Source organism: Cucurbita pepo, chromosome LG03 (genome assembly GCF_002806865.2).
Source record: "Cucurbita pepo subsp. pepo cultivar mu-cu-16 chromosome LG03, ASM280686v2, whole genome shotgun sequence".
NCBI classification, from domain to species: Eukaryota; Viridiplantae; Streptophyta; class Magnoliopsida; order Cucurbitales; family Cucurbitaceae; genus Cucurbita; species Cucurbita pepo.
Genome location: NC_036640.1, coordinates 11591050 through 11617074, shown reverse-complemented (window position 1 = coordinate 11617074; position 26025 = coordinate 11591050). Strand labels below are relative to the sequence as shown.

At 38.6% G+C, this 26025-nt stretch overlaps 5 protein-coding genes and 1 long non-coding RNA gene across 7 annotated transcripts; 3 read left to right on the top strand and 3 right to left on the bottom strand.

Annotated features, from left to right (window-relative positions):
* Nucleotides 1–481: 481 nt before the first annotated feature.
* Nucleotides 482–6685, bottom strand: LOC111790467 (protein NETWORKED 1A-like). Of its 2 annotated transcripts, XM_023671372.1 has the most exons (6): nucleotides 6568–6685; nucleotides 6266–6436; nucleotides 6050–6124; nucleotides 5619–5885; nucleotides 1807–4757; nucleotides 482–1721 (listed from the first exon to the last, which is right to left on the bottom strand). In XM_023671372.1, the coding sequence occupies exons 4-6, from the start codon at nucleotides 5719–5721 to the stop codon at nucleotides 693–695; spliced, it is 4083 nt and encodes a 1360-aa protein (XP_023527140.1). In that variant the 5' UTR covers nucleotides 5722–5885; nucleotides 6050–6124; nucleotides 6266–6436; nucleotides 6568–6685; the 3' UTR covers nucleotides 482–692. The 2 variants fall into 2 exon arrangements, with proteins under 2 accessions (XP_023527140.1, XP_023527141.1); XM_023671373.1 differs by lacking the exon at nucleotides 6568–6685 and having other exon boundaries at nucleotides 6266–6463.
* Nucleotides 3115–23912, top strand: LOC111790515. Its single transcript, XR_002814480.1, has 3 exons — nucleotides 3115–3194; nucleotides 10196–10204; nucleotides 23901–23912. It is a non-coding gene; the product is annotated as an uncharacterized LOC111790515 (long non-coding RNA).
* On the bottom strand, nucleotides 8255–11890 carry LOC111790471 (protein tesmin/TSO1-like CXC 2). The gene is made up of 10 exons (XM_023671381.1): nucleotides 11837–11890; nucleotides 11261–11421; nucleotides 10512–11172; nucleotides 9926–10395; nucleotides 9775–9852; nucleotides 9522–9702; nucleotides 9351–9446; nucleotides 9185–9251; nucleotides 8837–8996; nucleotides 8255–8756 (listed from the first exon to the last, which is right to left on the bottom strand). Exons 1-10 carry the CDS (start codon nucleotides 11888–11890, stop codon nucleotides 8441–8443), a joined length of 2244 nt encoding a protein of 747 aa, XP_023527149.1. The 3' UTR covers nucleotides 8255–8440.
* LOC111790491 (serine/threonine-protein kinase STY46-like) lies at nucleotides 14240–18398 on the top strand. Its single transcript, XM_023671410.1, has 6 exons — nucleotides 14240–14590; nucleotides 14769–14866; nucleotides 15016–15233; nucleotides 15305–15479; nucleotides 17793–17927; nucleotides 18036–18398. The coding sequence occupies exons 1-6, from the start codon at nucleotides 14518–14520 to the stop codon at nucleotides 18249–18251; spliced, it is 915 nt and encodes a 304-aa protein (XP_023527178.1). The 5' UTR covers nucleotides 14240–14517; the 3' UTR covers nucleotides 18252–18398.
* On the top strand, nucleotides 19427–22610 carry LOC111790489 (serine/threonine-protein kinase HT1-like). The gene is made up of 7 exons (XM_023671408.1): nucleotides 19427–19790; nucleotides 20580–20958; nucleotides 21046–21167; nucleotides 21311–21507; nucleotides 21589–21763; nucleotides 21931–22065; nucleotides 22208–22610. The coding sequence occupies exons 2-7, from the start codon at nucleotides 20637–20639 to the stop codon at nucleotides 22421–22423; spliced, it is 1167 nt and encodes a 388-aa protein (XP_023527176.1). The 5' UTR covers nucleotides 19427–19790; nucleotides 20580–20636; the 3' UTR covers nucleotides 22424–22610.
* Nucleotides 23875–25865, bottom strand: LOC111790507 (protein RDM1). The gene is made up of 3 exons (XM_023671429.1): nucleotides 25618–25865; nucleotides 24629–24803; nucleotides 23875–24504 (listed from the first exon to the last, which is right to left on the bottom strand). Exons 2-3 carry the CDS (start codon nucleotides 24783–24785, stop codon nucleotides 24137–24139), a joined length of 525 nt encoding a protein of 174 aa, XP_023527197.1. The 5' UTR covers nucleotides 24786–24803; nucleotides 25618–25865; the 3' UTR covers nucleotides 23875–24136.
* Between the last annotated feature and the right edge of the window lie 160 nt (nucleotides 25866–26025).

Here is a 26025-nt window from a genome sequence, read left to right as displayed (position 1 = left end):
ACTTTGTTCGTTATGGTTCGTTATGGTTCATTATATGGTAAAGAATCAGCACCTCTACTTGGCTTTTATATAGTGAATTGTGAGCTTGTTGCCATATCCATAAAATAAAGTAAAAATGAGATGGTTCATTTTTATGTCTATTTGATCCCAAATTTTAATATTATCATGAAAATTTTATTTTGGGTTTAATACGTTTCTAAATTTCAAAATATTAAAGATATTTCTAAATTTTTGTGAATTTTATTAAATAGGATAAAATACCAATTATTTTTTAAGGATTTATTTAACAAAATTTAAATGCCACCCTCTGTGGTTCCATCCTTTCCTCTTCCCTCTCCAAGTTGTGTTATCTTTCCCCCTTGCTCTGATGCTCCTTCCACCAACTCCGGCGGCGCCTCCACCACGCAGTAAGAAGAATGGCGGCGGCGGCTGCGGCGACGGGGTAAGAAGAAAGGAAGATCGCAATTCTGGAAACAGAGCATTGAAAAATGTGAACATTTTATTTCTGGACTTTAATCATCATAATCAATCAAGCTAGCGCAAGACAAGAATCTGTCTTGTTATAGTTCATCATCATTAGATAGATCCAGAGATGATGATCTACAATTATTACAACTTACAAAGGGATGGATAGCTAGCTGCTGTCTCTATAATCTTCTACTACTGTACAGCCGGAGTATCTATCAGGAGATTCAGTCTCCATGCGTAGAAGGTCTCATACATCCACAAGAACATGGTTTCTTCCATCTTTCCCTCCGTTTTCGGCTTCTGCAGATGAAATCACTCAGAATAACCCGAGGTTTACTACTCCCCGGTAATGTGCTCTTCCCTTTTGGTTTCTTCTCGGCTTCGAGTTTCAGCACAACGCGCTGAATGCTCTCTACCTCGAACTGGAGTTGTTGTATCTTTACAGATCCTCTTCGTGCCTGCTCTCTTAGTTTGCTCAAGGGGATGTTTCCAGTGGCCTCGATTTCTATTGATGGCATTCGCTCGAAAAACGAGGGACTGCGTTCCAAATTCTGCTTCAGTTGATCATTGATATTCATTTGCTGAAATATGTCTTCCTCGACTTCTTTTACGTGTTTCTCAACCGTGTCGTATTCATTGTTTGGAGCCATTTCGAAGATGTTCACTTCAATTCTCTTTTTCAAATCTCGAACACTTGTTAGAAGACCTGTCAACTGATCGACATATGAATCAATTCTCTCTAAGATCTTTCCTTTTCGGCCTCTTCGGATTCGTTCTCTAATGCTGCTGCTGGGGGATTGCTCCAACTGTGGGTACTCAACTTGTGGGTCTGAGGGGCTTTGTGGCGAGCTATCAATCAAATTCTGGTCACAATTCTGCGCAGCAATTTCCCACAACTTAAGCATTTGCTCATTGGTCTCACTACTTTCCCTTCTGCTTCTTCTCTGGAAAGAACTATCTGATTCACGATCCAGTGGAATATCTTTCATTACCATTTCATTCTCAGGTTTGTTCTTTCTTGCCTTAGGATTATCAGTAATTCCATCCTCCGTTGTCGCTTCTCGACGCGACGTTCCTTCTGATCTGAGGTCTTCGACATGTACTTCAGCAGCTTCTTTGTGAAGTTTTTTCTTTTCCTCGATCACAGCCTTCTCCACTACTTTTATCATGGCCCCAATCTCCTGCAAATCCAATATCTCATCTTTGTAGACATTACAGCTCCTCTGATGAACATGAGCTGTGGTTTCCTCGCCCTGGCAACACACAAACGTAAATCAGCATAGATTTCAGTCACATTTTCCATATTGTAGCATATAATTAATAAGAAAAAAGTTTTACCTGAGGAAGAACAATATGCTTGAGTGATTCTACATCCTCCCTCAGAGCAGCTATGGCTGGCTTATATGCAGACAACTCTGCCTCCATTTCTCCGACTTCAATTTCCAGGAAACTTACTCTTTCTCTGAGTTTTTCAATCTCCATATCTTTTTCAGCGTCCTCATCCCGAGCATTTTCACAAGCATGGACAAGTTCGTGTACCTTATTCTCGTATAAAACCTCCCGTATCGACGAGATTTGATTATCAAAGTAAAATGCCGTGGCTTCAGCTTCCCAGAGCTCAAACTCATCTCTTCTCTCCTGTAGCTCTAGACTCAGACACTCCTCTCTAATCTTGCATTTCTCTATCTCCTTGTTCAATAAATCAACTTCAGATTTCAAATTTTCATTTACTTCACCGAGGCATTGAATCCGATTCTCCTGGCTTAAGCACTTTTCTTTAAGTTCAAGATTCTCATTCTCTAGATTCTGTTTGATCATCATTGTTTCTTCACCTTCCATCTTGAGCTCCTCAACAGTATCAGACAGTTTCATGTTGAAGTTTTGTGAATTTTTAAGCTCCTCCTCTGTTTCAGACAGCTTTTGAGCCTCCAACCTCAGTAAATCATTTCCAAGTAAAATTTGATGGTTGAGTTCATCATTCAAAGCTTTTGTTTCATGTAACTCCTTAGCCAATTTCTCTACGGATCCGTTTAAACGCAAATTTTCAACGTCCTTCGACTGAGATTTCTCTGCCAACTTCACAACTTCTTCTCTTGTCTCAGAATTAACCACTTGGAGATGACAGATGTCTTGAACAAGCCTTTCGATTTCCAAGAATTTCTCGGTTTTGAAGCTTTCGAAAATCGACGATAGGATGTTGAAAGCAATTGTTTCCTGAATGATTAAATTCTGCTTGTCTTGTTCATGCATTGCTAGTTGATCCTGCATAAAGTTTTCTTTCAGTTCTTCACTCTCTAAACTCAGTTGCTTGAGAAGAGTTAATAAAACCGAGTTCTGAACGAGCAGTCGCTGCTTCTCGTCCTTGTTTTTGAACACGGACGTTTTCAAATCCTCAATTCTGGCCAAAATATCCACTATCAGAATCCTCTCTTCAACTTGGTCAATTTGAAGAGCCATTAATACCTTACGGATTCCTCCTCTTAATTTATTGATTTCATTGTACATAAATTCTACTTCAACTTGTTGCTCCATATTTTCGCCTTCCAATTCAGCAATAACTTTATCTGATAACTTGGATGCTTCTTCATATTGTTCACATTCAATAAGGAAAGACAAATTTTCCTTTTCAAGTTTATCCATATAACTGAGTTTTTCATGAAGTGCTTCTATCTCGTTCCTGTTCTTTTCACAGGCCTCCCTCAGCTTGGCATTCTCCTCTTCCAATTGTCTCATTATGCGCTGGTATCTTACACTCGATTCGTTAATTTCGTCTCTCAAATGATCGATCTCTTTCTCGAGCAACTTTCTCTGCTCTTCTTTTTTAGAAACAACCTCTTCAAGCTTCTCTTTCATCTCCATCAAGCCAGATAATTGATCCTCCAAATTCTTCATTGAAGTATTGGAAGAAAAAGTCAGTTCATTCATTAGAGTCTGCAGTTTCTTCAGCTCATCTCGTGTTTCTGCAAGCTCTTGATCCTTAATAACAATCATGTGTACAAGGTTGTCTGCTTCAAACTGCAGTGAATGGTTTGACTGCTCCAAATGACCACACCTTTCTTCTGTTGTCTCCAGTTTTGCATTAGCCATCACAAGTTCATCTTGAGCATGAGATATTTCAGTTTCCATCTTGGCAATTTTCTCCAAGCACTGCTCATACTGGCGAGATGCTATTTCCTTCTCTTCATTCAGAGCGTCGAGAGCTCTCTTCAGTATTTTCACTTCAGTCTCTGAACGATTCATTCGTTCATCGAGCGTTCTTGCATAATCTTCAGAAACAGAGATTTTATTCTCTAAAGCAGATATCTTCTTTAGGCATTGCTCATACTGAACAAGACTGACTTCCTTTTCAGCTGCTAATCTGGAAAGTTGTTGCTCAAGGTTGTGAGCTTCAATTTCGGCCTTAGCGGTTCTCTCTTTATGTCCTTCAGCATCTTGTTGGGAGTCAGATAATAGCTTTTCTAGGCTAGATATGTTTTGCAAACATTGATTATATTGTAGAAGGCCTGCATTCTTCTCTGCTTTCAAATCTTGAAGGGCTTCCTTCAATATTTTTATTTCGATTTCAGCTTTGCTCGCTCGTTCGTCGAGTCCACTGGCATCTTTTTGAGTAGAACTAAGTTCTTTCTCTAGGCTGGATAGCTTTTCCAAAGAATTCTGATATTTAACAAAGAAAGCTTCCTTTTCAGCTTCCATCTCATTCAGTCTTTTTCTTAAACTTTGAAGTTCAGAATCCAATTTTTCATCTCTTTCAGACAACCACAGAATTGGAGGTTTGAGAACACAAATGTTCCTTATTAACTGAAAGGGCACTCTATGCAAGTTATGGCCATCGAATTCACCTTCACGACGAACTACTTGCAGTTCAGTGCTTCCCTCTGATGCAAACATCTCATTGAGCTCTTTCAAACCCGCTTTACTTACACGAGTATTAGTTTCCCCATCGTTATTTCCCGTCATTCTTAATGGAAGTCGATTCGTTGATGACGAACTCCCCAACTCCTTGTGCAAGTCACCTTTGTCATGCGGTGCATGATTTGGGAGGTGGACTGCTGGTGTGTGGGCTTCAGCATCAGAAGGAGGCATTGCTTGGGGCATGGTTTCATGTGCATCATCAAGCTCTGCAGTTGCAGGGACATATCGTTCAGCTAAAGCACGGTAGGCTCGGTTGAACTCCTCAACTACTTTTATAACCTCTGGACGTTTGTTATAGTACATTTCTGCTCTTCTTGAAAAGGAGTCTGCATCTTCTTCAATGAGTCTGATCATTGCTTTTACATTGGCATCCATGTCTGAAGAAAAAGTGACCATGTCTTTGTTAGTATATCTAGTTGGTTATCCACCGTTGCAAAAGAGACCACGACAATGATATAATTTCATTAAATTCAAATTTAAGCTAGCATCCATATGTTTATACATGAGGGCATCCGGAGAACAAAGAATCTTGAGAATGCAAAGGCCAATTCAGACACGTTCCACCGCTAACAGATATTGTTCGCTTTGAACCATTATGTATCGTCGTTAGCCTCACAGTTTTAAAACGCGTCTACTAGGGAGAAGCTTCCACACCCTTATAAGGAATGCTTCGTTCCCCTCCCCAACCGATGTGGGATCTTACAATCCACCCCCTTGGGGGCAGTGTCCGGCTCTGATACCATTTGTAGCATCCCAAGCTCACCGCTAGCAGATATTGTCCGCTTTGACCCGTTACGTATTGCCGTCAGCCTCATAGTTTTAAAATGCGTCTATTAGGGAGAGGTTTCCACACCCTTATAAGGAATGCTTCGTTCCTCTCTCCAACTGATGTGGGATCTCACATTTACGCTACACAACATTAACTTTCATAAATGACGAAGTCAAGATATTCAAAAGGACACCCCCATCTTGTGCCCATCCCAAAAGCCATCTCCAAGAGACAAAGTATGATTAGCTCAAGAAAAGTGAGTTTCAGCTACAAACCTTCCACCTCCCTCATTACACATAAATTATCATTCTTCTCACTTCTTTCAACTCTAACCTCCAATACCAATTCATCCCAAACTCAGATGTTTGGGATATGAACATGAAGCTCCGCAAATGAAAGGCTAAACTTCTATTGAAGAGGAAGCAAGGTAGTACCATAAAAGATTGAACATGATAATAAGAAGCATAACCTGTAAGATTCTCCTGTAGCCATTTTGAGTTCTTGGGGCTAATATGGCTATCCCACCACCAAGAATATAAGCGCCGAGATTCAGAATGCAACAAGGTTGCCATGACTCCGGCAAACAACAACCGAACAAAGGGTTTAGACCTTGGAATAGCCTGGTCCTTGTACCAGTTATAGTCCAGGTAACGTTTCCAAGCCAGCTTGGTAGTTTGAACTTCACCACTTACTTAATTCTTCACGAGCCTTTCCAGCTCCTTGTCAATTACTACACCTTCATAGGAACAGCAAATGGATTATAAATCAAATGAAAATGTGTTCATATTAGCCCTTTAAACAAAAGGAATCCAGATCCTCAACCACATAGAACTTCCTCAAAGGATTGTATAGGATGTGCAGTATAATCAAAAGGAAGAAGCCATTTGTTCAAAAGCTTACCTGTGCTGAGCACAGGGGATCAAAAATCACCAGAACAGCTGAAACAGCTGCTTGTTTCCAATCATCCAACCAAATCTACAGTTCAAAAAGAACACAAAATCAATGTTCAAGCAAATGGGTCACCCCAAAAAGCGGCGAAAAAGCATACTCTTCTCATAAAACATTTCGATCAAATGAAACCCACAAGAAAAAGAAAAAAAAAAAAACCCCACTAACCAATCAGCTTCTTCACCCATGTTTTTCTGTGGCTGTCTCTTGACTCAGGCTGATACTCATTCCTCGTCTCCCGGCTATTCCCCATCGCTGAAGAGTGAAGATCATATTCGCATTATATTTTTGGGTTCTGTACTGCGCCGTTCAAGAATGCCTCTACCACGAGCACCGTAACTGACAGCACGGAGATCAAGCAAAAGAAGTGAATTAGGCAAAAGGGTTAAGCAAGCAATTAAGCCATTAACACAAAAATTAAACTAACGTATGTAATTAGTATAAATACACAAACCCAACACCAAAATTACCTCAAAAACAAATCTTGAAATTATAATTATTGTTAGAGTTAATTAAACCCTTGAACAGAAAAACTGTCATATTCTTTCGAGTTTATTATTTTAATTTTCTTCCCTTCTGCACGTTTGCTTGTGGTTACGCTGTTCTTCAAGCTGTTCTTCATGGAGTTCCTAGATTTTTTTTTTCTCCTTTTTTAAATATATGATCAAATCAAACAGAATTTCTTTAATTTTGGTTATTTAGAATATATAATCTTTTCTTCATAGGATTATACTCATCAAATTGATTTAATAAATCGTAATTAATAAAATTAAACAGAATTTGATTGAATTTTTAGAAAAATTTTAAACGTTATCACAAATTTTAAATAGCTACCCACTTTTCCTCTTTTGTTTACCTTAATTTAAAAACACTATATATATAGATTCAGTTAATCAAAATATTAATTACTTTCAATTGTTAAATCCAAAAAAAAATAATAATAATAAATAATAATAATAATAATAAGGTAGGGTGTTCATATTAATATACCATATCATATAAACCATTTAAATCACATTTTTGATAATTAAATGAAATTTAGGAATAATATAAGTCAATGATGCAAAAGTCAACAAAAACCCGAATAATTAAAGTTGGAAATATATTGTGGAGATCCTCACCTTAGAGAAGGAATATTCTTTTTAATTTTATTTCGAGAATAAATGCAAAAGGTTTACCTCGTTATTTTTATTATTTTTATTTTTAAAATATAATCGAGTATTCAAATTGCAAGAATATATTTTTTTTTGTTAGTAATTAATATATTTATTATAGTTTTAGTGCGCGTATTACCTACCTTAATTTTTAAGTCGATCGACTTTTTATTATCGAGAACTTGATTCATGCACATGCTAGTAATATAATTATTAAAGTATTTTAAACCCATTTTTATATATCACCATGTGTGAAAATGTGACAAAAAATTAATAGCCACTATTTTTTATAAAGTTTCCTCCATTATTAATTACAGTTCTTTTGAATAATCATATTGCAAAAGCCAATAATGCCTTTTAGCATTGATTCCATGACTCAATTCTCCATTTACCAACTAAAAACAATTTAATTTAGTAATTGTGAATTGGAGATATCACACCCAAAATTGAAAATTTAAAAATTTATTAGATATTTTTAAAGTTAAAATAACTCCTACCCGATGCAAATGGAAAGTCTAAAAATAATCATTAGTCGATACTTTGAACGGTCAATGAAATGATGTTCACATGGGTCAGTTATTTTGACTCGTTGGGTTATTGGTCCAGTTGTTGCATGGGCAATGAGTTGTTCATGCTTCTTGTCTTATTTATAATTAAATAATTGCTCTTTCCAATTTTAGTAAAATTTTTATGACGGAAAGTCAATGGTCTTATCTACTCCTGCCATTATAAAGTTTAAGAACTAGGTTTAGCTACTTGAGTTATGTTCAAAAACGACTCAAAAAAATGGGTTGGGCCGAGGATGAAAGTTGGACCTAGAGGAAGCCATAGATTAAGCTCACTTGGTCCAATTCAAGCTCAGGGGATGATGACTTCAGCTGAAAATGGAGTGTAGTGGTCTAATGGGCTCAATGTGTCTACTAGTGGGTTTGTTCCTTCATTAAGATCTCCCAGCAAGAATCGAAAACACATGGTTTTCACTAGACTTCGATGAGAACAAAGATTGAAATGAACCAAATTAATTACAGATCTATATAAATCAACAGTTCAACCATCATTTCTACAGGTGTTGCCATTGGGCTTAGGGACACTATTTATCATACAAAGCTCAAACAGAGTACCACTCAGCATCATATGTCTCAACTAATTGCCAAAATGAAGCAGACTCTGCTTGAAAAGATTACCCTTTTCAGTGTTGAGGGGTGAGCGAAGGGAAAGATGGAATAGACTGCAATATCAGTTTCCGACCTGTTCGTGGCAATGGCGATAAGCCGAAGTCACTCTGAGGAGGAGATATCCTCATACTGTTGGGGGAATCAGTCTTCACGCCTGCACCAGGAGAGCCATCGCCACGAAGAATGTTCGGTATTGCATCGTCCGAAACGGGCGTAGTGTTTGGCTTTTCATGTTTGTAGCCAGCATAAAATCCTGATGAGGATCCGACGTTTAGAAAAGAAGAACGCAGTGGGTTGCTCCTAGCAGAGAATGGCAGGGGAACCAATTGCCTGCAGATGTACAGATTGTCAATGTTTCAACAACGATGAATGTTAACGTTATTGTTTAGCTGTAAAGTTAAGAGAGGTACCTGGGAAGTTGTAATGGAGTTGAGGGAATAGCAGAACCTGGGTTCTGCTCTTCATTGTTTTGGATTTCAGGGCCTTGCAAGGCTTTGTCCATTACACTCATTTGGTTTGCTTCTGTTTCTTCTTCTTCTAGTCCAGTTTCTAATCCCAAAAGAGAAGACCCTGAAACAAAAACAATATATATTCAGGGAATGTTTCGTATCGCCGTCAGCCTCACGGTTTTAAAACGCATCTATAGGAGAGGTTTCCACACTCTTATAAGGAATGCTTCGTTCCCCTCTCCAACTCCAACCGGTGTGAGATCTCGCACTGAACAACGTCATTTAACATAATCAAGTAGAAAAGCTCACCATCCTTTATTCCAAATGCATTTTTACACCCCTCACATCTGCAACTGATGGAGCATCCAACACCACCCTTTGAGAAAGACAAGTGGTTTAAATAAGATACCAAGAAGGGAAGAAGAAGAAGAAATAAAGAACTTAACAAACACATGGTTTTCTAAGGGGGTAAAACCTGATAGCATTCACAATATCTCTTAAGGCAGTTTGATTTCTTGCAGTTGCATCCTCTTTTATGGCGTGCAGATGCTGGGGTTTTGTTAGATTCATCCTGAAACAAACAAATTGCTCAAATTATGATCTTGCACTCCCACACTTAGAAAAATATAGACAGAGATTTTCATACCCCGGGTTCTGGAAGAGAATCCGAGTTCCTGATCACTTTGGGAGCAAATGCGAGCGGATTGCGAGATTCAATCTGCTTACGAGTTGCAAGAACAGTATCTTCATGAATAGGTTTGTTAAAGCAATCTTGACATGAACATGGCTCAATGCAGTAGACTCCTGCTGCAAAGCATTCACAGTAACTGCACATAGATGACAACAAGTCAGATACAAACGGAAGACAATTCAGTCAGACTATTGGAGTTGGAACTCACAGTTTTAAACACTTAGACTTTTTACAATTACAGCGTTTGCATGATAACTCAGTTTCTCCAGCGTGTTCCAACCTACGCCTGCAAAACCATTAGCCTTTTATTAGATAACAAGGAGATGCAATAGTCATTTCATTGAGAGAATTTAGCTTGCCTCTTCCTTCTGGGACTATTTTGATTGAAATCATCAGCAAGTACATATGCAGAAGCCATAGCAGCATCTTCCTCACTTTGAACCCCACTCCCTGAAGGATCCATGTCTTGTTCGGTAACAATCGAAGTCGAGAGCGGATCCAGACCAGTTGAAGACGAATGACACGAACCACCTGAATTAGGCAAGTTCAGTTGCCTCTCAGATGAGAACCTTTCATGATTGAGATTTTTGGCATCCTTTGAAGTTGTTGCCAAAGCATTCAAGTGTAAGCCTATTCCAGTTAAAACGTATCGAGTAACAACACCACCAGATTTATAAGGAACAAGTTGTTTATCCATGGATGTCGTCTTCTCTTCTGGATGCGTCGACACAGAACAACCATTTGAACCATCTTCCATGTTTTTTCTTCGATTGACTACAGCCTCGAAGTCCAGACAGCGGCGCATACCCCGATGCAAATTAGATACCGGCTGTAAGCAAACAAACAATCAAACATTAATACCTTTGAATGTTGTTAAGCAGTGTAGTTACAATGGAAAGTTTAGTTTAGAAGAAATAAATGAGAGGTTATGAAGAACATTAATACCATACAATCATCTGCTATATATCTAGCCACCTCTTCATCTGTTATTTCCCTACTCATAGAGTCACTTGAAATTGGAAAGGAAATGCCATCATCTATTGCCTGGTCCATATCTTTTAGTTCACAACCCTCTCCAGCTCGAGACGACGAAAACTCTATTTCATGCTGTCCACCACTAGATTCTATTGGATCAGCAATTCTCATCCTTGACAGATTGGCATTGTCATTTTCCATCATCTGAGCCAAGGTGCTTGATGGTTTCTGAACAAGTCTGATAGCCTCTGAGCCATTGGGGGAGCTGAATATCAAAATATCAGCGCCTTCAGTAATTAAACTTTCCCAGTCATAACTTGTCCCCTCTTTTTCTTCAGTTTGGCTGACCACCAGCCTATTCCCTTCAGCTTCAGATGATCCACTTCCGGAGTTATTTTCAACACAAGGGTCACTTACAGCTCGGTCGTCACTATCAGGTAGCGGTCGGTCACAATCTGGACGAGAAGAATGGCTCTTCAACGCTTGTGGCTCAGAAGACAGCTTGGTAGACGATTCAGATTTGTCATCTGGTGCACTAGAGTTAACCTGCAGTTCATCCACATTCCCTGTAACACCTTTATTCCCATTTTCAGAAGAAAAGTCTGGTTTTGATAGATCTGAATAACAGCGCCTGTTGACAAATAAAGTTCCAATTATAAACAGTGATTCCTCGCAAGTAATCTTTTGAAAAAACATCTTGAAAGAGGTCTGTACAGTACCTTCTTAAGAATCTAGATTCCTTGTAAGAACTGGTATGCGGCGAAGTAAAAACCGATGGAAGGGATGAAAAACTAAGAGAGTTGAAGGTCTGTGCAGTATGTATGGACTTGACAGGTTGAATCGGAGAAAGATTATTGATGTAGTTGAAAACTGGGGAATCCTGCACCATCAATAAGAATAACCATTGTATCTAAGCATATGCTGCTACTAACCAAAACCAAGATAGATATCTGTTCTAAACTTCGGTGTAGCACAACAAATTTAAACGCACCAAATTTCAAAGTAACAGTAACAAAAGACCCAACTGCAGAAACAGAACCATGGCCATTATGAACAGCAAATATTGCTCAAATTGGAGATCTGGAGCTTGAATTTAAAACCAACCAAAACCCAGAAAGAAAACATATAAAGGAATTCATAAGACAAATCCAGAGCAGAAACGGGATCGACCAACAGTCAACGAAGATGAAATCAAAGAACATGCACAAGAACGAGAAACCAATCCCAACCCAGATGGCAAAAAGTCCCAAAGCAGCCACAAAAACAATCAAACAGCAAAAGGGTCATCCCATCACCTCAAATTTAGGGGCCGCCGTCGTGCCGATCTGATTCCTCTCCGGAGTGTCCATGTCGGCAAGCTAAATGGGTTCTTCAAGCATATACCTCAAAGGGCCACTCAAAAGCAAAAAAAACCACACAATCACAACTAATTAGCTACTTCCACCACTCGCTCCTCCCACTTAACCTAGCTTAGGAAAATGGGGTGTCGCGGATGAGATTCAAAAGAGCGGGAAGGCGGGAGAGTAAGATTGTGTCGTGGGGATAACCCAGACCCTACCGCTGAGTCCCACCACAGTCTCTCACACTCACCTCTTCACAGCTGTCGATGCGTTAATCAAAATAAAATTGTCCCTCCTTGGCTTTTACACACTAAATTTTCAAATTTTTTCCTTCCTTTTTCTTTCGCAATCTTCTTTCCAGTAATCCACAGTTATCTACTAAACTATTCCTAAAAAGTAACGGTAGTTGAATGCTTTCCTGGGTCTCGATTTTCCCGCTTCTCTCTACTGATTTTGGCAACAACAAGAAATAGGAGTCCAATAAAAAATTGTTATTCTCTGCGGTGGTTTAAATAGGATACAAGCTACTAAAAATATAAGTTAACTAAATCTTCCGAATAAAATAAAATATACGGTTAAACAAATCTTAACTAAATAATAAGATAAAATATACGGTTAATCCCTGTTAATTATATCATATCCTAACATAAAATATTAACCGATTACTAATATCTAAAATATATTTTATAATTAATTATTATAATATATTCTTCAAATATTATATATATATATATATATATATATTTTTTATAGTTTCGAAAGGCATTATGATTATTGTTAAAAGCATTAAAAATTTTCACATCATCATCTCACCCGGTGATGGCTAAAAAGGTTTCTTTAAAATTTAAATCTTTTTTGAACGAAGACAAAATTGATTATTAAGAGATATATATACATACACATTTTACTTTCAAAAACATTAATATATATTTAGAATATAATTTTACAGTTAATTTTGTACCGACAAAGATAATTATTCGAAAAGTTATATTTTATAAAATTAGTATAATATAGTCTTACTGAGTAGCTTTACTATAGTTCGACCAACCATCAAACCAGTTATTTCAATGAAGAGTTCATATGAATAAATGGTTTTTGCATATATTGAATATATTTATTTAACCTTGAATTACAGGTTACTATATGTATTATATGTAACTCTGGATTATATATTAATATTTTGTATGATGGAAGATATTTATCTTTTCATTGTCGTTTACTGTCATATATGACCCTTGATTAAAGTCTCATATATCAATTTATTGTTCTTCTATTTGTTTTGTAATTTATTTGGTTATGTAAATGGTTATACACAAACAATGTTCACCATCATAGATGCAGTGGCTTTAGCAAATATTATTATGGTATCAGAACTCTGATCATTTTTTTCTCGAGGACTTGGACTTAGACTTTCCAATCCTCCTCTCATTTTCTTCCCTTCAACACTATCACCATCGAGCTTTCTTCCAATTATCTTGCTTGAAAAAACCAACTTCTCCCCCTTCTCGATAGTGAAGACATGTTGGGCTACGTTGATGGAAGTCTTGTTTCACCACCTCCCTTTGAATCACAAACCTCTTCAACACCGAGCACCAAACACTTTGACGTGAAAAAGCAGTCGATCATAGACTTATCTATCTACTACTCTTCTCTCTCACCGAGGAAGTCATTGTTGTCGTCGTTCGTCTCTCCACTACAAGTGACGTTTGGCTCGCGTTTGAGACTACGTTCAACCATCATTCGAAAGCCCGTAAACTGAGATTCAAAATTAAATATCATCAACGTCATTAACGATTAAATTGAAGAATCATGATGGATATAAGAGAAACAAAGCTTTAACTTACGTGATATATTAGAATAAACATTTCTATGATTTAATAATTTATAAAAGTGGAGTCGTCCGGTTAACTATTCGTATTAATTTGGTAATATAACGTCTTATTTGAATGACTTAAAACGTTTGAAGAGTCACATTATTGAAAAGTATGATCTAAAATCATATAATAAAACATAATTTTATTTGAACCATTCAAAAGATGTTGATGTTTAATCTTACTTTGACCTACAATAAAATATACAACATTGAAATATTCGTTTTAAAATACGTTGATATTTCTATATTTTCATCTTAAGAATTCTGTTCTCTTGTGTTCAAGATGTTAGACGAAACTGTCTACGATGGTATGATATTGTCCATCTTAAGCATAAGCTCTCATGACTTTGCTTTGGCTTTCCCGCCTCATAACAATGTAGTTAGTATTTCTCACTTATAAACACATGATCACAAATGAGGGGACGTGGGACTTCAATCATTCAACCCAAAGATATCTTTGTGTGATTAAATGACGTGAAGGAGGGTACTAGAATCCCTGAAGAGACGCAGAGCCCGGATAGTAGGGGAAGCTGGAAACGGGTACCACCACAAAAAAGGTCGAAAGAGGGGAAAGATGTATACATACCACGTTGGCCGGGGTCATGTCGTTGGTCGGAGGAGTGGGAAGATGTGGATAGTATGAGCTCGATGAAGGGGAGCAAAGAATGCCCTTGGACGGAGGAGTGGAAGATTGATTTTTCTAAACTCGATATCCAGAAAGTTGTTGCTCACGGGACTTATAGAACTGTATTCAGAGGAACATATGACAACCAAGATGTCGCAGATAAACATCCTTTTCGCTTTTGATTTTGCTTCTGCTGCTTACATTCCGACAGGTGAGGGAATCTATTGGCAACTGGCTGACATTCATAATTTAAAGCTTTTTACATGGTTTATGAATGGGGAATGTTTTAATTCCTAAGACTGTATTATATTTTTATTTGCGAACACATTGGTGTAAGAATTTTTGTTGATGTCAAATTGTAGCTGAACCCTACTTTTTCCATATTACAGTGAAGATATTGGAGTGGGGGGATGGCCCTGTTTTGAGGGAATCATTTCGGCAAAAAGTTGATGCTTGGCACAAGCTTCACCATCCTAATGTTACGAAAGTACCAACTTCTTCTTGTTCTAAGTTCTTATAGTGAATGGTTGATGTTCATGGGATCATATATTTTTCTGTATATGAATTTTGTTTTCTTCAACTCTGGTTTTGAGGTGGTGGGTGGCTAATGATTATCCTTTTTATCTTTCATAACAGTTTGTTGGGGCTTCAACAAAAGCTGTAAGTCTTCAGATTCCTTCAAAATCAAAAGTCTCTTCAATGGATCATCAAAACGACTCCATTTCACCTACGGCTTGTTGTGTTGTTGTTGAGTATGTTCCTGGTGGGACATTAAAAGAACTGGTGATGATGAAGAAGAAAAGGAAACTTCCCTTTAAGGATGCCATTCACTTAGCTTTGGATCTCTCTAAAGGGTAACTCTCTCTCTTTCTGTTTACCAATGTTGGATATCATCTTTTCTAAAGTAAAACAATTATTACTACAGGCTTAGCTATCTACACTCCAACAACATTGTGCATCAAGATGTCAAACCTGAAAATATGTTGATAGATACTCACAAAACTCTTAAAATTGCTGATATTGGAGCTGCTCGTGTTAAAGCTCGGAATCCAAAAGATACAATTGAGAAAACTGGCACCCTTGAATACATGGCCCCAGAGGTAACCTTCTTTTTCTGTTACTAATACATGTGATTATTAGGCTCTAGCAATGTTGTTTTATCATGTGTAATTGCAATTACAACTGCATGTACACATTCTCCAACTATAGATGTATTACGTTCTTCTCTTGTTTCCCTTTATGAACATAGTCTGAAAATCGATCTGAGATCCCACGTGAGTTGGAGAGGAAAACGAAGCATTCCTTACAAGAGTGTGGAAACTTCTCCCTCATAGACATGTTTTAAAACTGTGAGGTTGACAACAAAATGTAATGAGTCAAAGTGGATAATATTTGCTCGTAGTAGACTTGGGCTGTTACAAATGGTACCAGAGTCAAACACCAGGCGATGTGCTAGCGAGGATGTTGGGCCCATACGGGTGGATTGTGAGATCCCACCTCAGTTAGAGTGAGGAATGAATCATTCCTTATAAGAGTGTGGAAACCTCTCCCTAGTAGACGCATTTTAAAACCATAAGGTTGACTGCAATACATAACGGGTCAAAACGGACAATATTTATTAGTAGTGAACTTGGACTATTACAAATGGTATTAGAGCCAGACACCAAACGGTGTGCTAGCGAGGACGCTGGGTGTCATGGTCCTTCTTTTTCAACCGCGCGGCGTCGTGATCTTGACACGCTCATGACCAGCCTTAAGGGGAATTAAGCCCCATATATATTTTTCGCCATAGCTTTATGGCTTCATCAGACCTTAGGCAAGATTTATTTTCGCCAATCGACCATCGCTTGTGTGGAATCCAAGCTTGTTCGACCACACACGTCGCCTGCGCGTGCATGCTCAATCGTCTGCGACACAACCGACTTGCCTCTACACTAGGCCAAGTCATTCGGCTCGACCTTGCCTCTGCTCGGGGCCAAGGTCTCTCAATGCACCATCGCGTCTCATCTTGTCATCTCGATCTCCATTGACATGGCCCATATGTCTTGACGCCATCCCGAGTCTCGGGGTATCATCTGCTATCACACTTGGTCATGCCATCGAGAACGGGCCCACGTGTCACTCATCTCATCGGGACGTCCCGAACATCCATCCATTCGGATTCTATTGAGGTATTGGCCCTCTCGTGCACGTGCCATGTCATTTATGTATATCGTACTGGATAGCGGGTGTATGTAGGAACCTCTGACACGCGGGCTGGGACGCAATACCGGCACACCTGTGCCGCCCGATACTGTCCTTGAAAAACTAATTTCAAAGGAAGTCGCCCGAGACACTCGTCTTGGCATGCTCGCCCACGCTATGACACACGTATGTGCCACAGGGTAGCTCGCGTAGGCCACATGACCCAAGGGTAGTGGAGAGCTGACAGCATGGAACCCACTATACATTTTGAGTCATTTTCAATTTTTCAGGCATAGACATGATTTTTGGGAACAGGCATACGGTATCATAGAGCGTCCGTCCGGTGTCCGATTGACACTAAATTTGGCGAGCATTCATATTTCATATGGAAGGACTTAACTCCAGAACCGCATGCCTAAATTTCTTTCGGAACCCCGACTTTCAAGGTTAAGGTTCAGGACCCTACCCAGCCCTTCAACAAGCCTATCTTTGCCACTCTTGTCTATTCGATGTCTCTATCTTGCTTATGTCTCGACTTGTCTTTAATGCCCACTCTGTGTAGTGTTAGATGATGCATCATCCTCCTTGGTTGCATCATGGCACTCTCCTAGGTTCTTGTGTGGCCGGATGGACGCCACTTGAGGGTCGTTGCTTCTCTTGTCGCAACGTGAGTGTCATAACCTACTCTCTTCATAGTTAGGTTGTGACACTAGCCCGCATGAGATAGATTGTGAGATCACAGATCGGTTAAAATGGGAAACGAAACATTCTTTATAAGGGTGTGGAAACCTCTTCCTTTTAAAATCGTGAGACTCTTACTATATATAATGGGCCAAAGTGGTGCCCTTGGAGTGTTACAAACTACTTGGTAGCTGCATCTACATTTGCATTCCTCACAATGGTTTCGTTTGTTCTTAATACCTCAAATGATGGAAATATGGGACAAAAACACGATGATAATGCATTCTGAATGAGTGGTTGCTCAAACATGTTCAAAGCTTTGGTTCAATATGAATAATTATGGATAATGATCGTCTATGTGTACAGTGAGGATTATTGGGAGTGAGCCCCACATGGATCATGGATTTATAAGTGAGGAATACTATTCCTATTGGCCTGAGCCTTTTTGGGGAAGTCCAAAGCAAAGCCACGAGAGCTTATGCTCAAAGTGGTCAATATCATATTATTGTGGAGAGTCGTTATTTCTATCAATTCTTCTACGTTTGTAGGTTTTTGAAGGGAATCCGTACGATATAAAAAGTGATGTCTATAGCTTCGGAATTTGCTCGTGGGAAATTTACTGCTGCGAGATGCCATACCCCAATCGTAGTTGTGCTGAAATATCATCTGGAGTTGTTAATCAGGTACGGTACTTGGGAGGCTCAAACACACACAACACGTCTCTTGTTCATTGCCTACACAATGCCCTTTTCCATTTCTGTACTAGAATTATGAGTTGTATGTTTTGGCAGAATCTGCGACCCAATATTCCGGCATGCTGCCCAACTTCTCTGGCAAACGTGATGAGGAAATGCTGGGATGGCAACCCATCCGAACGCCCTGCAATGCATGAGGTTGTCCAAATGTTGGAAGCTATTGATACAAGTCAGGGAGGGGGAATGGTTTCTCCTGACCATGTTCCTCGCAGCTTCTGTTTTAGGCCTTCTGGCTCGTCTCCTGGTCCGTAGTTTCATGATTTGTACTCTCATCACTTTATGATGTAGAAATAAAGGAGAGCCAAAACTATGCTGGTTTGTGTTTCTTTTGTGCTTTGTGGTGTGAAATTTGCTCTCACGTGTTGATTGCAGTTATCAATCTGTCTTTGTTTCAGACTATGTCAATCTAAGTGTTCTCTTCTTATTTGTTTTGATTTTTGCCTTCTAAGTGTTTGTTCCTTGATGAAATTTTCATCGGAGCAAATAGAATGTTTTGAAGATTATTGAGAGGAGTAGTCCAACATGGGCTAATTAAGATGAAAATTATGAGTTTATAAGCAAAGAATACCGTCTGTTTCAGGTTTTTTAGAGAAGCCAAAAGAAAAGTCGTGAAAGTTTATGCTCGAAGTGGACAATATTGTATCATTGTGAAGGGTCGTGATTCCTAGCATGATATCAAAGTCATGTCAATAGAATCTTCAAATGTCGAAAAAAAAATTGTGAGTTTCAAAGGTATAGTCAAAAGTGACTCAAGTGCCCAACAAATAACGTATTTTGTTTGAGAGCTTAAGAGAAGGTTAAACAAATTGTGCATTTTGTATGAGAGCTCAAGAGAAGGAGACGTCAAGGGGTCGCTCTCGTGTATTTTGTTAGAGAAGAGGATTGTTGAGGATTATTGAGAGTAGTCCATATTGACTAAGTAAGAAGAAGATCGTGAGTTTATAAGTAAACGAATATTATCTCTAATATGAGGCATTTTGGAAAAACTAAAAGAAATGACACAAGAACTATCTTCAAAATACAGCATCATACTGTTATAAAGAAGCTAAGCCATTGGCTTGCACGGTTAACTTGTTTGTTAGACTAGAACAAATGTCACCTAATTTATTTTATATTATATAACATATTGAATTTATTAAAATCTTTTACCTTTTTAATAGAATTAATATTAAAAAATAGAAATTATTTATTAAAAACTTCATAGAATATTTATAAAAAAAATATAAAAAGCCTTTCAATCTTCATCCGTACAATACTTACCGGTAATTCAGTTGAAATAGAATTTGACCTCCGCCCTCTGTTTTATATTTTGCTAATTTCAGTATAAATTGAATTTGAAAGAGTCAGTGTCGATTCCGAAGGCTATAATATATGCAAATCAACCCGCGCTTTTCTGTTGATCGTTACGAAGTTCGTGTGGTGCTTCGATCCGCATAGCCGGTTTCTTCTTTTTTTAGAAAATCAGGTTTTCGATTTTTGGTTGCCTTGCGATTCTCTGTTCTTCCATAACCCTTTTCACGTCCAGTGGGTTTGCCGCAGCGAACCCATTGGGACGAAAACAATTAGAATCGTGTTTTTGAATTCTCTGATTTTCATGATAGCGCCAATGGCGCTTCTATGATTTTCGTTCTACTTCGTCGCCTTCGCCTCCTTACCGGCTGTTTCATGGTCGTCTTTCATCAACATTTACCCGCTCGATCTTCAACTCTTCCTCTTTCCGGCAAGGGCTCCTTTTAGGGCATGCGTTCTTGCTTCGTCTGGGCTCCTTCTGCGGGTCGATTTTGGTGAGAGGTAATTACTATTATTGACTTCTTTACTTCCTTCCCCCCACCCCTCCCCTCCCCTCATGTTTTACCTTATTTTAGATTTCTAGGCGCTTCGTATTGACCTTTCGGCGATCATAATTTGGGACGTTTTCTGAAGGTTTACTTTTATTTCTATAATTTGAGTTCTATTGTATTACAAATTGAAAGCTGTGTAAGTTGAACTCCAACATTAGGATTTGGAGGATTGTTGGGAGGGAGTCTCACGTGGGAGGCTTATAAGTAAGGAATACATCTCCATTAGTATGAGGCCTTTCGGGGAGTCCAGAGCAAAACCATGAGAGCTTGGACAATATCTTACCATTGTGGAGTGTCGTGATTCCTAACATGGTATTAAAGTCATGCTCTTAACTTAACCATGTGAACAAATTAGTTGTGAGCCTCGAAGGTGTAGTCAAAAGTGACTCAAGTGTCGAACAAATGGTGTACTTTGTTCGAGGACTCTAGAGGAGTCGAGCCTTGATTAATGGGAGGCTGTTCAAGGGCTCTATAGGCCTCATGAGAGGCTCTATAGTGTACTTTGTTTGAGGAGATGATTGTTGAGGATTGTTGGTAGACAATACCGATATATGGAGTGTTGTGATTCCTAATGAGTTTGGGAGAAATTTGAATTTGTTCCTTCATTGGTTTCTTTATTTTTACATTTTAATAGGTTGAAGGATTATCTCCAATAATGGGAATTATGAAAGACAACAAAATGCTGTATAGTTCTTACTTTACCGGAATGCATCATCCTTCATGCTGTTTGATCTCTCAGGTTTGAAATCCTTGTGTTCAAGGTGTTCTATTCGGGTTATCTGTGTCGATCTTAGCAATGGGTTCGAAAGGAAATGATATGGGGGGCACTACGATCCCAAAGGAGACACAGAACCAGGATAGAACTCCGAACTCAAAGGTGGCTGGTATGGGAAGCATTAGCAGCAAAGATATGGTATTCAGAGCAGATATGATAGATTTGAAAACCCTAGATATGCAGCTGGAGAAACACTTTAGCCGTGTTTGGTCAATGACCCAGAATCAAAGGCCAAAGGAGGAGTGGGAGATTGATTTGTCTAAGCTTGACATTCAAAAAGTTATTGCTCATGGGACTTACGGAACAGTATATAAGGGTGCATATGACAACAAAAAGGTTGCAGGTAAACATCTTATTTTTGATGATGTGAAAATGCAGCTGAACTGAGTACATTTCTATATTACCTGAACTGTACTTCTCTGTGTTATAGTGAAACTGTTGGACTGGGGGGAGGATGGTCTTGCCACTACTGCTGAAACTGCTGCTCTGCGGGCATCGTTTCGGCAAGAGGTTGCTGTTTGGCACAAGCTTGAACATCCTAATGTTACAAAAGTACTAACTTCTTCTTCATGTTCTTATAGTGAATGGTTGATGAAACATTGAATTATATGACAATTTTTTTGGCTATATTTTTCTGTATGTGAGTTTTATGTTCTTTTAACTCTGGATTTGAGTGGTTATATCTTTCATAACAGTTTGTTGGAGCTTCAATGGGTGCTACAAATCTTAAGATTCCTTCAACTGAGGATCAAAATTCACTTCCATCTAGGGCCTGTTGTGTGGTTGTTGAGTATATTCCTTGTGGAACATTAAAACAATTATTGATAAGGCACAAGAAAAGGAAACTTCCCTTTAAGGATGTGGTTCAGTTAGCTTTGGATCTCTCCAGAGGGTAACTCTTTCTCTAACAATGTTGTACATCATCTTTTCTAAAGAAGAAGATTTGCTGATCAGGATTATACTAATTTTACAGGCTTAGCTATCTTCACTCCAAGAAGATTGTGCATCGTGATGTCAAAACTGAAAATATGTTGATAGGTGCTCATAGATCTCTCAAAATTGCTGACTTTGGGGTTGCCCGTGTTGAAGCTCAGAATCCAAGAGACATGACTGGGGAAACTGGTACCCTTGGATACATGGCCCCAGAGGTAACCTTTTCATTCTGTTCTTAATACATGCGATTATTACGCACTAGCAATTAGAACCATGTCTTGATGATTATGCACATTCGTTTTGAATCATATATGAATCATATATCATGTCTGAGTATTTGTATAGTCTGCGTTAATATGCCAATATTCTATTACATTTATAGGTTCTTGAAGGGAAGCCATACAATAGAAGATGTGATGTCTATAGCTTTGGCATCTGCTTGTGGGAAATTTACTGCTGCGACATGCCATACCCCGATCTTAGTTTCGTTGATGTGTCATCTGCAGTTGTTCGACAGGTATGGAAATTCATGTCTCTTTATGTCTCTTGTTCAATGCCATTGTTCTTATATTTGTTGGCACCAGAAGGGGTAGAACTTGGAAATGATATCTAATTAGTTCATGAAGAAGAACTGAAGCATAAGCATTTTGTTTTGGCAGAATCTGCGGCCCAGTATTCCGAAATGTTGCCCAAATTCTCTGGCAAATGTGATGAGGAAATGCTGGGATAGCAATCCATCCAAGCGCCCTGAAATGCATGAGGTTGTGAAAATGTTGGAAGCTATTGATACAAGTAAAGGAGGGGGGATGATTACTCGTGAGTACTTCTTTGGTTGCTTCTGTTTCAGGCCTTTCCACAGGCTCCGTGGTCCATAATTCATTTATGCTCTTATCATTTGATGATGTAGAAATAAGGAGAGTCAAAACTACGATGGTTTTTGTTTCTTTTGCGTCTTGTGTTGTCATGTCATGATATTTCTTAGTAACTGCTGAAGTTTGCTCTCATATTGTGACTGCAGTTACCAATCTGTCTTTGTTTCAAAATTTTTCAATGAAGATTTCCTTTTCGATTTGTGTTGTTGTGCCTTTTAAGAACTCTGTCGTTTAGATTTTATTATGGTATAATCCAACCATCTCCATCAGACTGAACTTCATCATACCCACTGCTGAGAATGACTCAAAGCATACCAGAAAGCTTCACGTTTCTATTTGTGTTAATTGTGTGTGCTATAACTGCTGCGTTTTGTTGAAGGGGTTCGGCTCCATGGAGCTCTTATGAAGATTGGTTTAGAGAGAGATGTGTTGGTACTATTGCTCTAATACATCTGTTTCCTCGAAAGGTGTTTGATGGAATGCTTGAGAGAAGTGTTGTTTCGTGGACCTCCTTGATTTGTGGTTATCCTTGGACAGAATCTTCCTGGGAAGCTGTGGCTTTGTTTCTCCAAATGATCGAGGCAGGTGTTAAACCCGAATCTGTCACAATGGTGTGTGGGATATCGGCTTGTGCCAAGTTGAAAGATCTTAAACTGGCCAAGAGAATTCATGGTTACATTGATGAGACAGAAACGAGGCTTAATACTCGTATGGTCAATGTTCTTGTGGATATCTACAAGCAATGTGGAGAAGCTGGTGCTGCAAAGCGACTATATGATGAATGTGTGGATAAGAATTGGTTTTATGTGACACAATCATGTCAAACTTTGCGTGCCATGGTATGCTGAACAAGGTACTTGCTGTCTTAATAGATATGTCCCGAGTTTTCATTGTTTTCGACAATTTTGCGTGCCATGATGCAATTTGAGAGTAAGCTAGGAAGATATTTAATGAGATGCTTGAAAAGGATCAACACAACACAATGGTAAATGCTTTTGTTTACGAGTGTACGTGTGAGATCTCATATTGATCGAAGAGGAGACAGTATTCTAAAAATCTTGTGGGGAATCTAGGGGACTCTCAAAAGAGAGCTAAAAAACGACAATGTCTACTATTGTTACATAATGTTTGAGAAAGTAATTAAACTTGTCCAAGAGATATGCCTATATTGTAAGGAACATCTACTGTGATATGTTACTCGAGACAGCATTAGTTGATACGTTTGCTAGGCGTAGTGACCCTCATAGCATGATGAAAGTGTTCGACGATATGGATAGAAAAGATGCCTCGATTGACAACAGCAATGGGAATGGCAAACGAGCTACAGAATCTTACAATGAGATGCTATGGCAAGAGTTGAAACCATAGCAAACAGTTTTTGTAAACATATTAACAGCTTGCGGCCATGGTGATTCTGTGAAACAAGGGCAGCACATACAGGAGGAGTCAGTCAATGAATCAACTAGGAATCTCCCCAAAGATTGTTCATTATGGTTGCATGTAAGCCGTGGATGTAAGTTTGAAGAAGCTCTATAATATTACAAAGAGCATACAACGAAACCCAATGGGATTATATAAAAAAACCTACACATTAAAGTGCAATGTGACTGAAGAACTATGCTGTTTCTATTACAATTCACATTGTCATCAACATGTTAGCCTTCTAGAAATATGTTTTAGTATCGACACAGACCCGAACGTAACAGAAAGCAGCTTTCAAAGTTGGGGGAAAATGGAGTCAACGTAAGCTTCGTGCATCGGGTCTGATAACCACAGTTTAGCAACATGATGATGCGACGAGGTGCGCCTATGAATCTCTTCAACCAGCCATACAGTTGCTTCAGCTTTACTAGGATGAATTACGGTATCCAATGGCTTATATTCATCCACACTACCGAACCTTAATTGATCCCACTGTTTGAGTAGAATGTTAGTCAAGTAATGCAAAGGCTGACCATAAAGCTGCTTTATAGATTTGCCTAAACCCATCCATGTTGTAAATGGTATTACAGAACCACGTTGTGCTGGGATCTGGATCTGTTTCATGTATTCTTGATACATTTCGGCCCTTTTAATCAACGTACCTGCATCGTTAAACGACATTTCAAAGACCCTCTTTTTTAAAGCTTATGAACATGAAAATTTATATATACAGCAGCATTGATCATTAAACACTATGAATTGATCTTATGCAATGCGTCAAATTACCTTCAGCTGTCATTTCTTTAGCAGGAATTTTGAAATCGTCGATGGAAGGCTTGAACTCGAATCCATCATTTTGTACTCCTGTTTCTGAATCAGAGGAAGAAGATTCACCTGATGATATAACATCTACTTGTTCATTCCACGGCATTGGCCTCTTCATTTTGTCAATTATGTAATTCTGGACAAGAAGTGATCATGGGTTAGCTATGATGCCGATTAATACAATACAGATTACCAAATAGCAGCACGTTTAAAGATTCATGTGAGTATACGAAGAGTTAGTAATATGAGATGCCAACCACAATAAATAGATCCAACAGATACAAAAGATTACTATTGAGATGGAAAAAGAGCACAACAGCTTTTAGTTAGCATAAAACAAAATGTACTTCAAACTTTCAATCTCATGTTCATTACAAAATTTAATCACAGACATAGAACAAATCAACCAATTCAATTCTGGTTCTGGGTCCAACGCAGAAACAAATTCACCCTATCAGGCCATCACAATCTTACTAATAGACATCTCCATTCTCGAAAACCACCTCGCACATGCAACTTATGGAGCAATGCACTCAGTTTCCGCCAGGGATCACGCTCAGATTATAAGCAGTGCACTTAATAACCATCGCTATCTAGGGCAATTTCTAAGAACTTGCATCAAACGATGAATGTTCATCCCTCTAAGCAACATTCTGGAAGACTCCACCAACCAAGTGATAAAAAATTACGATCGACTTCTCAAACAAACAAATAAACAATAAATTTTCATACAAATGCACCGAAAATCCCATCGGACCTGTAAAATGAAAGCATTTCAAAGCAGAGTAAAAACAAGTGGAAATTAAAGATTACGAGAGTCGGTAAGTAGAAATCTGAAATGGAAGAACAAGAATAGAGATTATCGGCAAGAAGCACAAAACCAAGTGAATTTATTACATATGAACAGAGATGGTAATGGATCGACAACAAGCGAGAGTGATGGTGAGTACCTTCGTAATTCGAAAAGCGAGAGAGAGCGTCCAATCGTAGAGATGAAGCTCCTCTCCGATATGGATTTTGCGACAGATCAACAAAATATAGCTCAGTTATTCATCAAGCTCGAATTTGAGAGACCAGTTTTGAGTTCGCGGCGTTTGGCTTTTGCGCGAGGGGAGATCGGAGACGTTCCACATTTGTTCAAAAGGCCGGTTCAACCACCGGTTCATAGAGCTTTAGCCCACAAACTTACACCCCTTGCTTTACAATTCATTCAATGCATAAAGAAAATATTTTAAAGAAAAAATTATGAAAAGGGTAAAAATGGTAACACATTTAAATTTTGAGGTGAAGACGGTAATTTCATTTAAAAAATAGAGAAATTGTAGTACGTAGAAAAAGAAAATTAGAATATTAGAAAT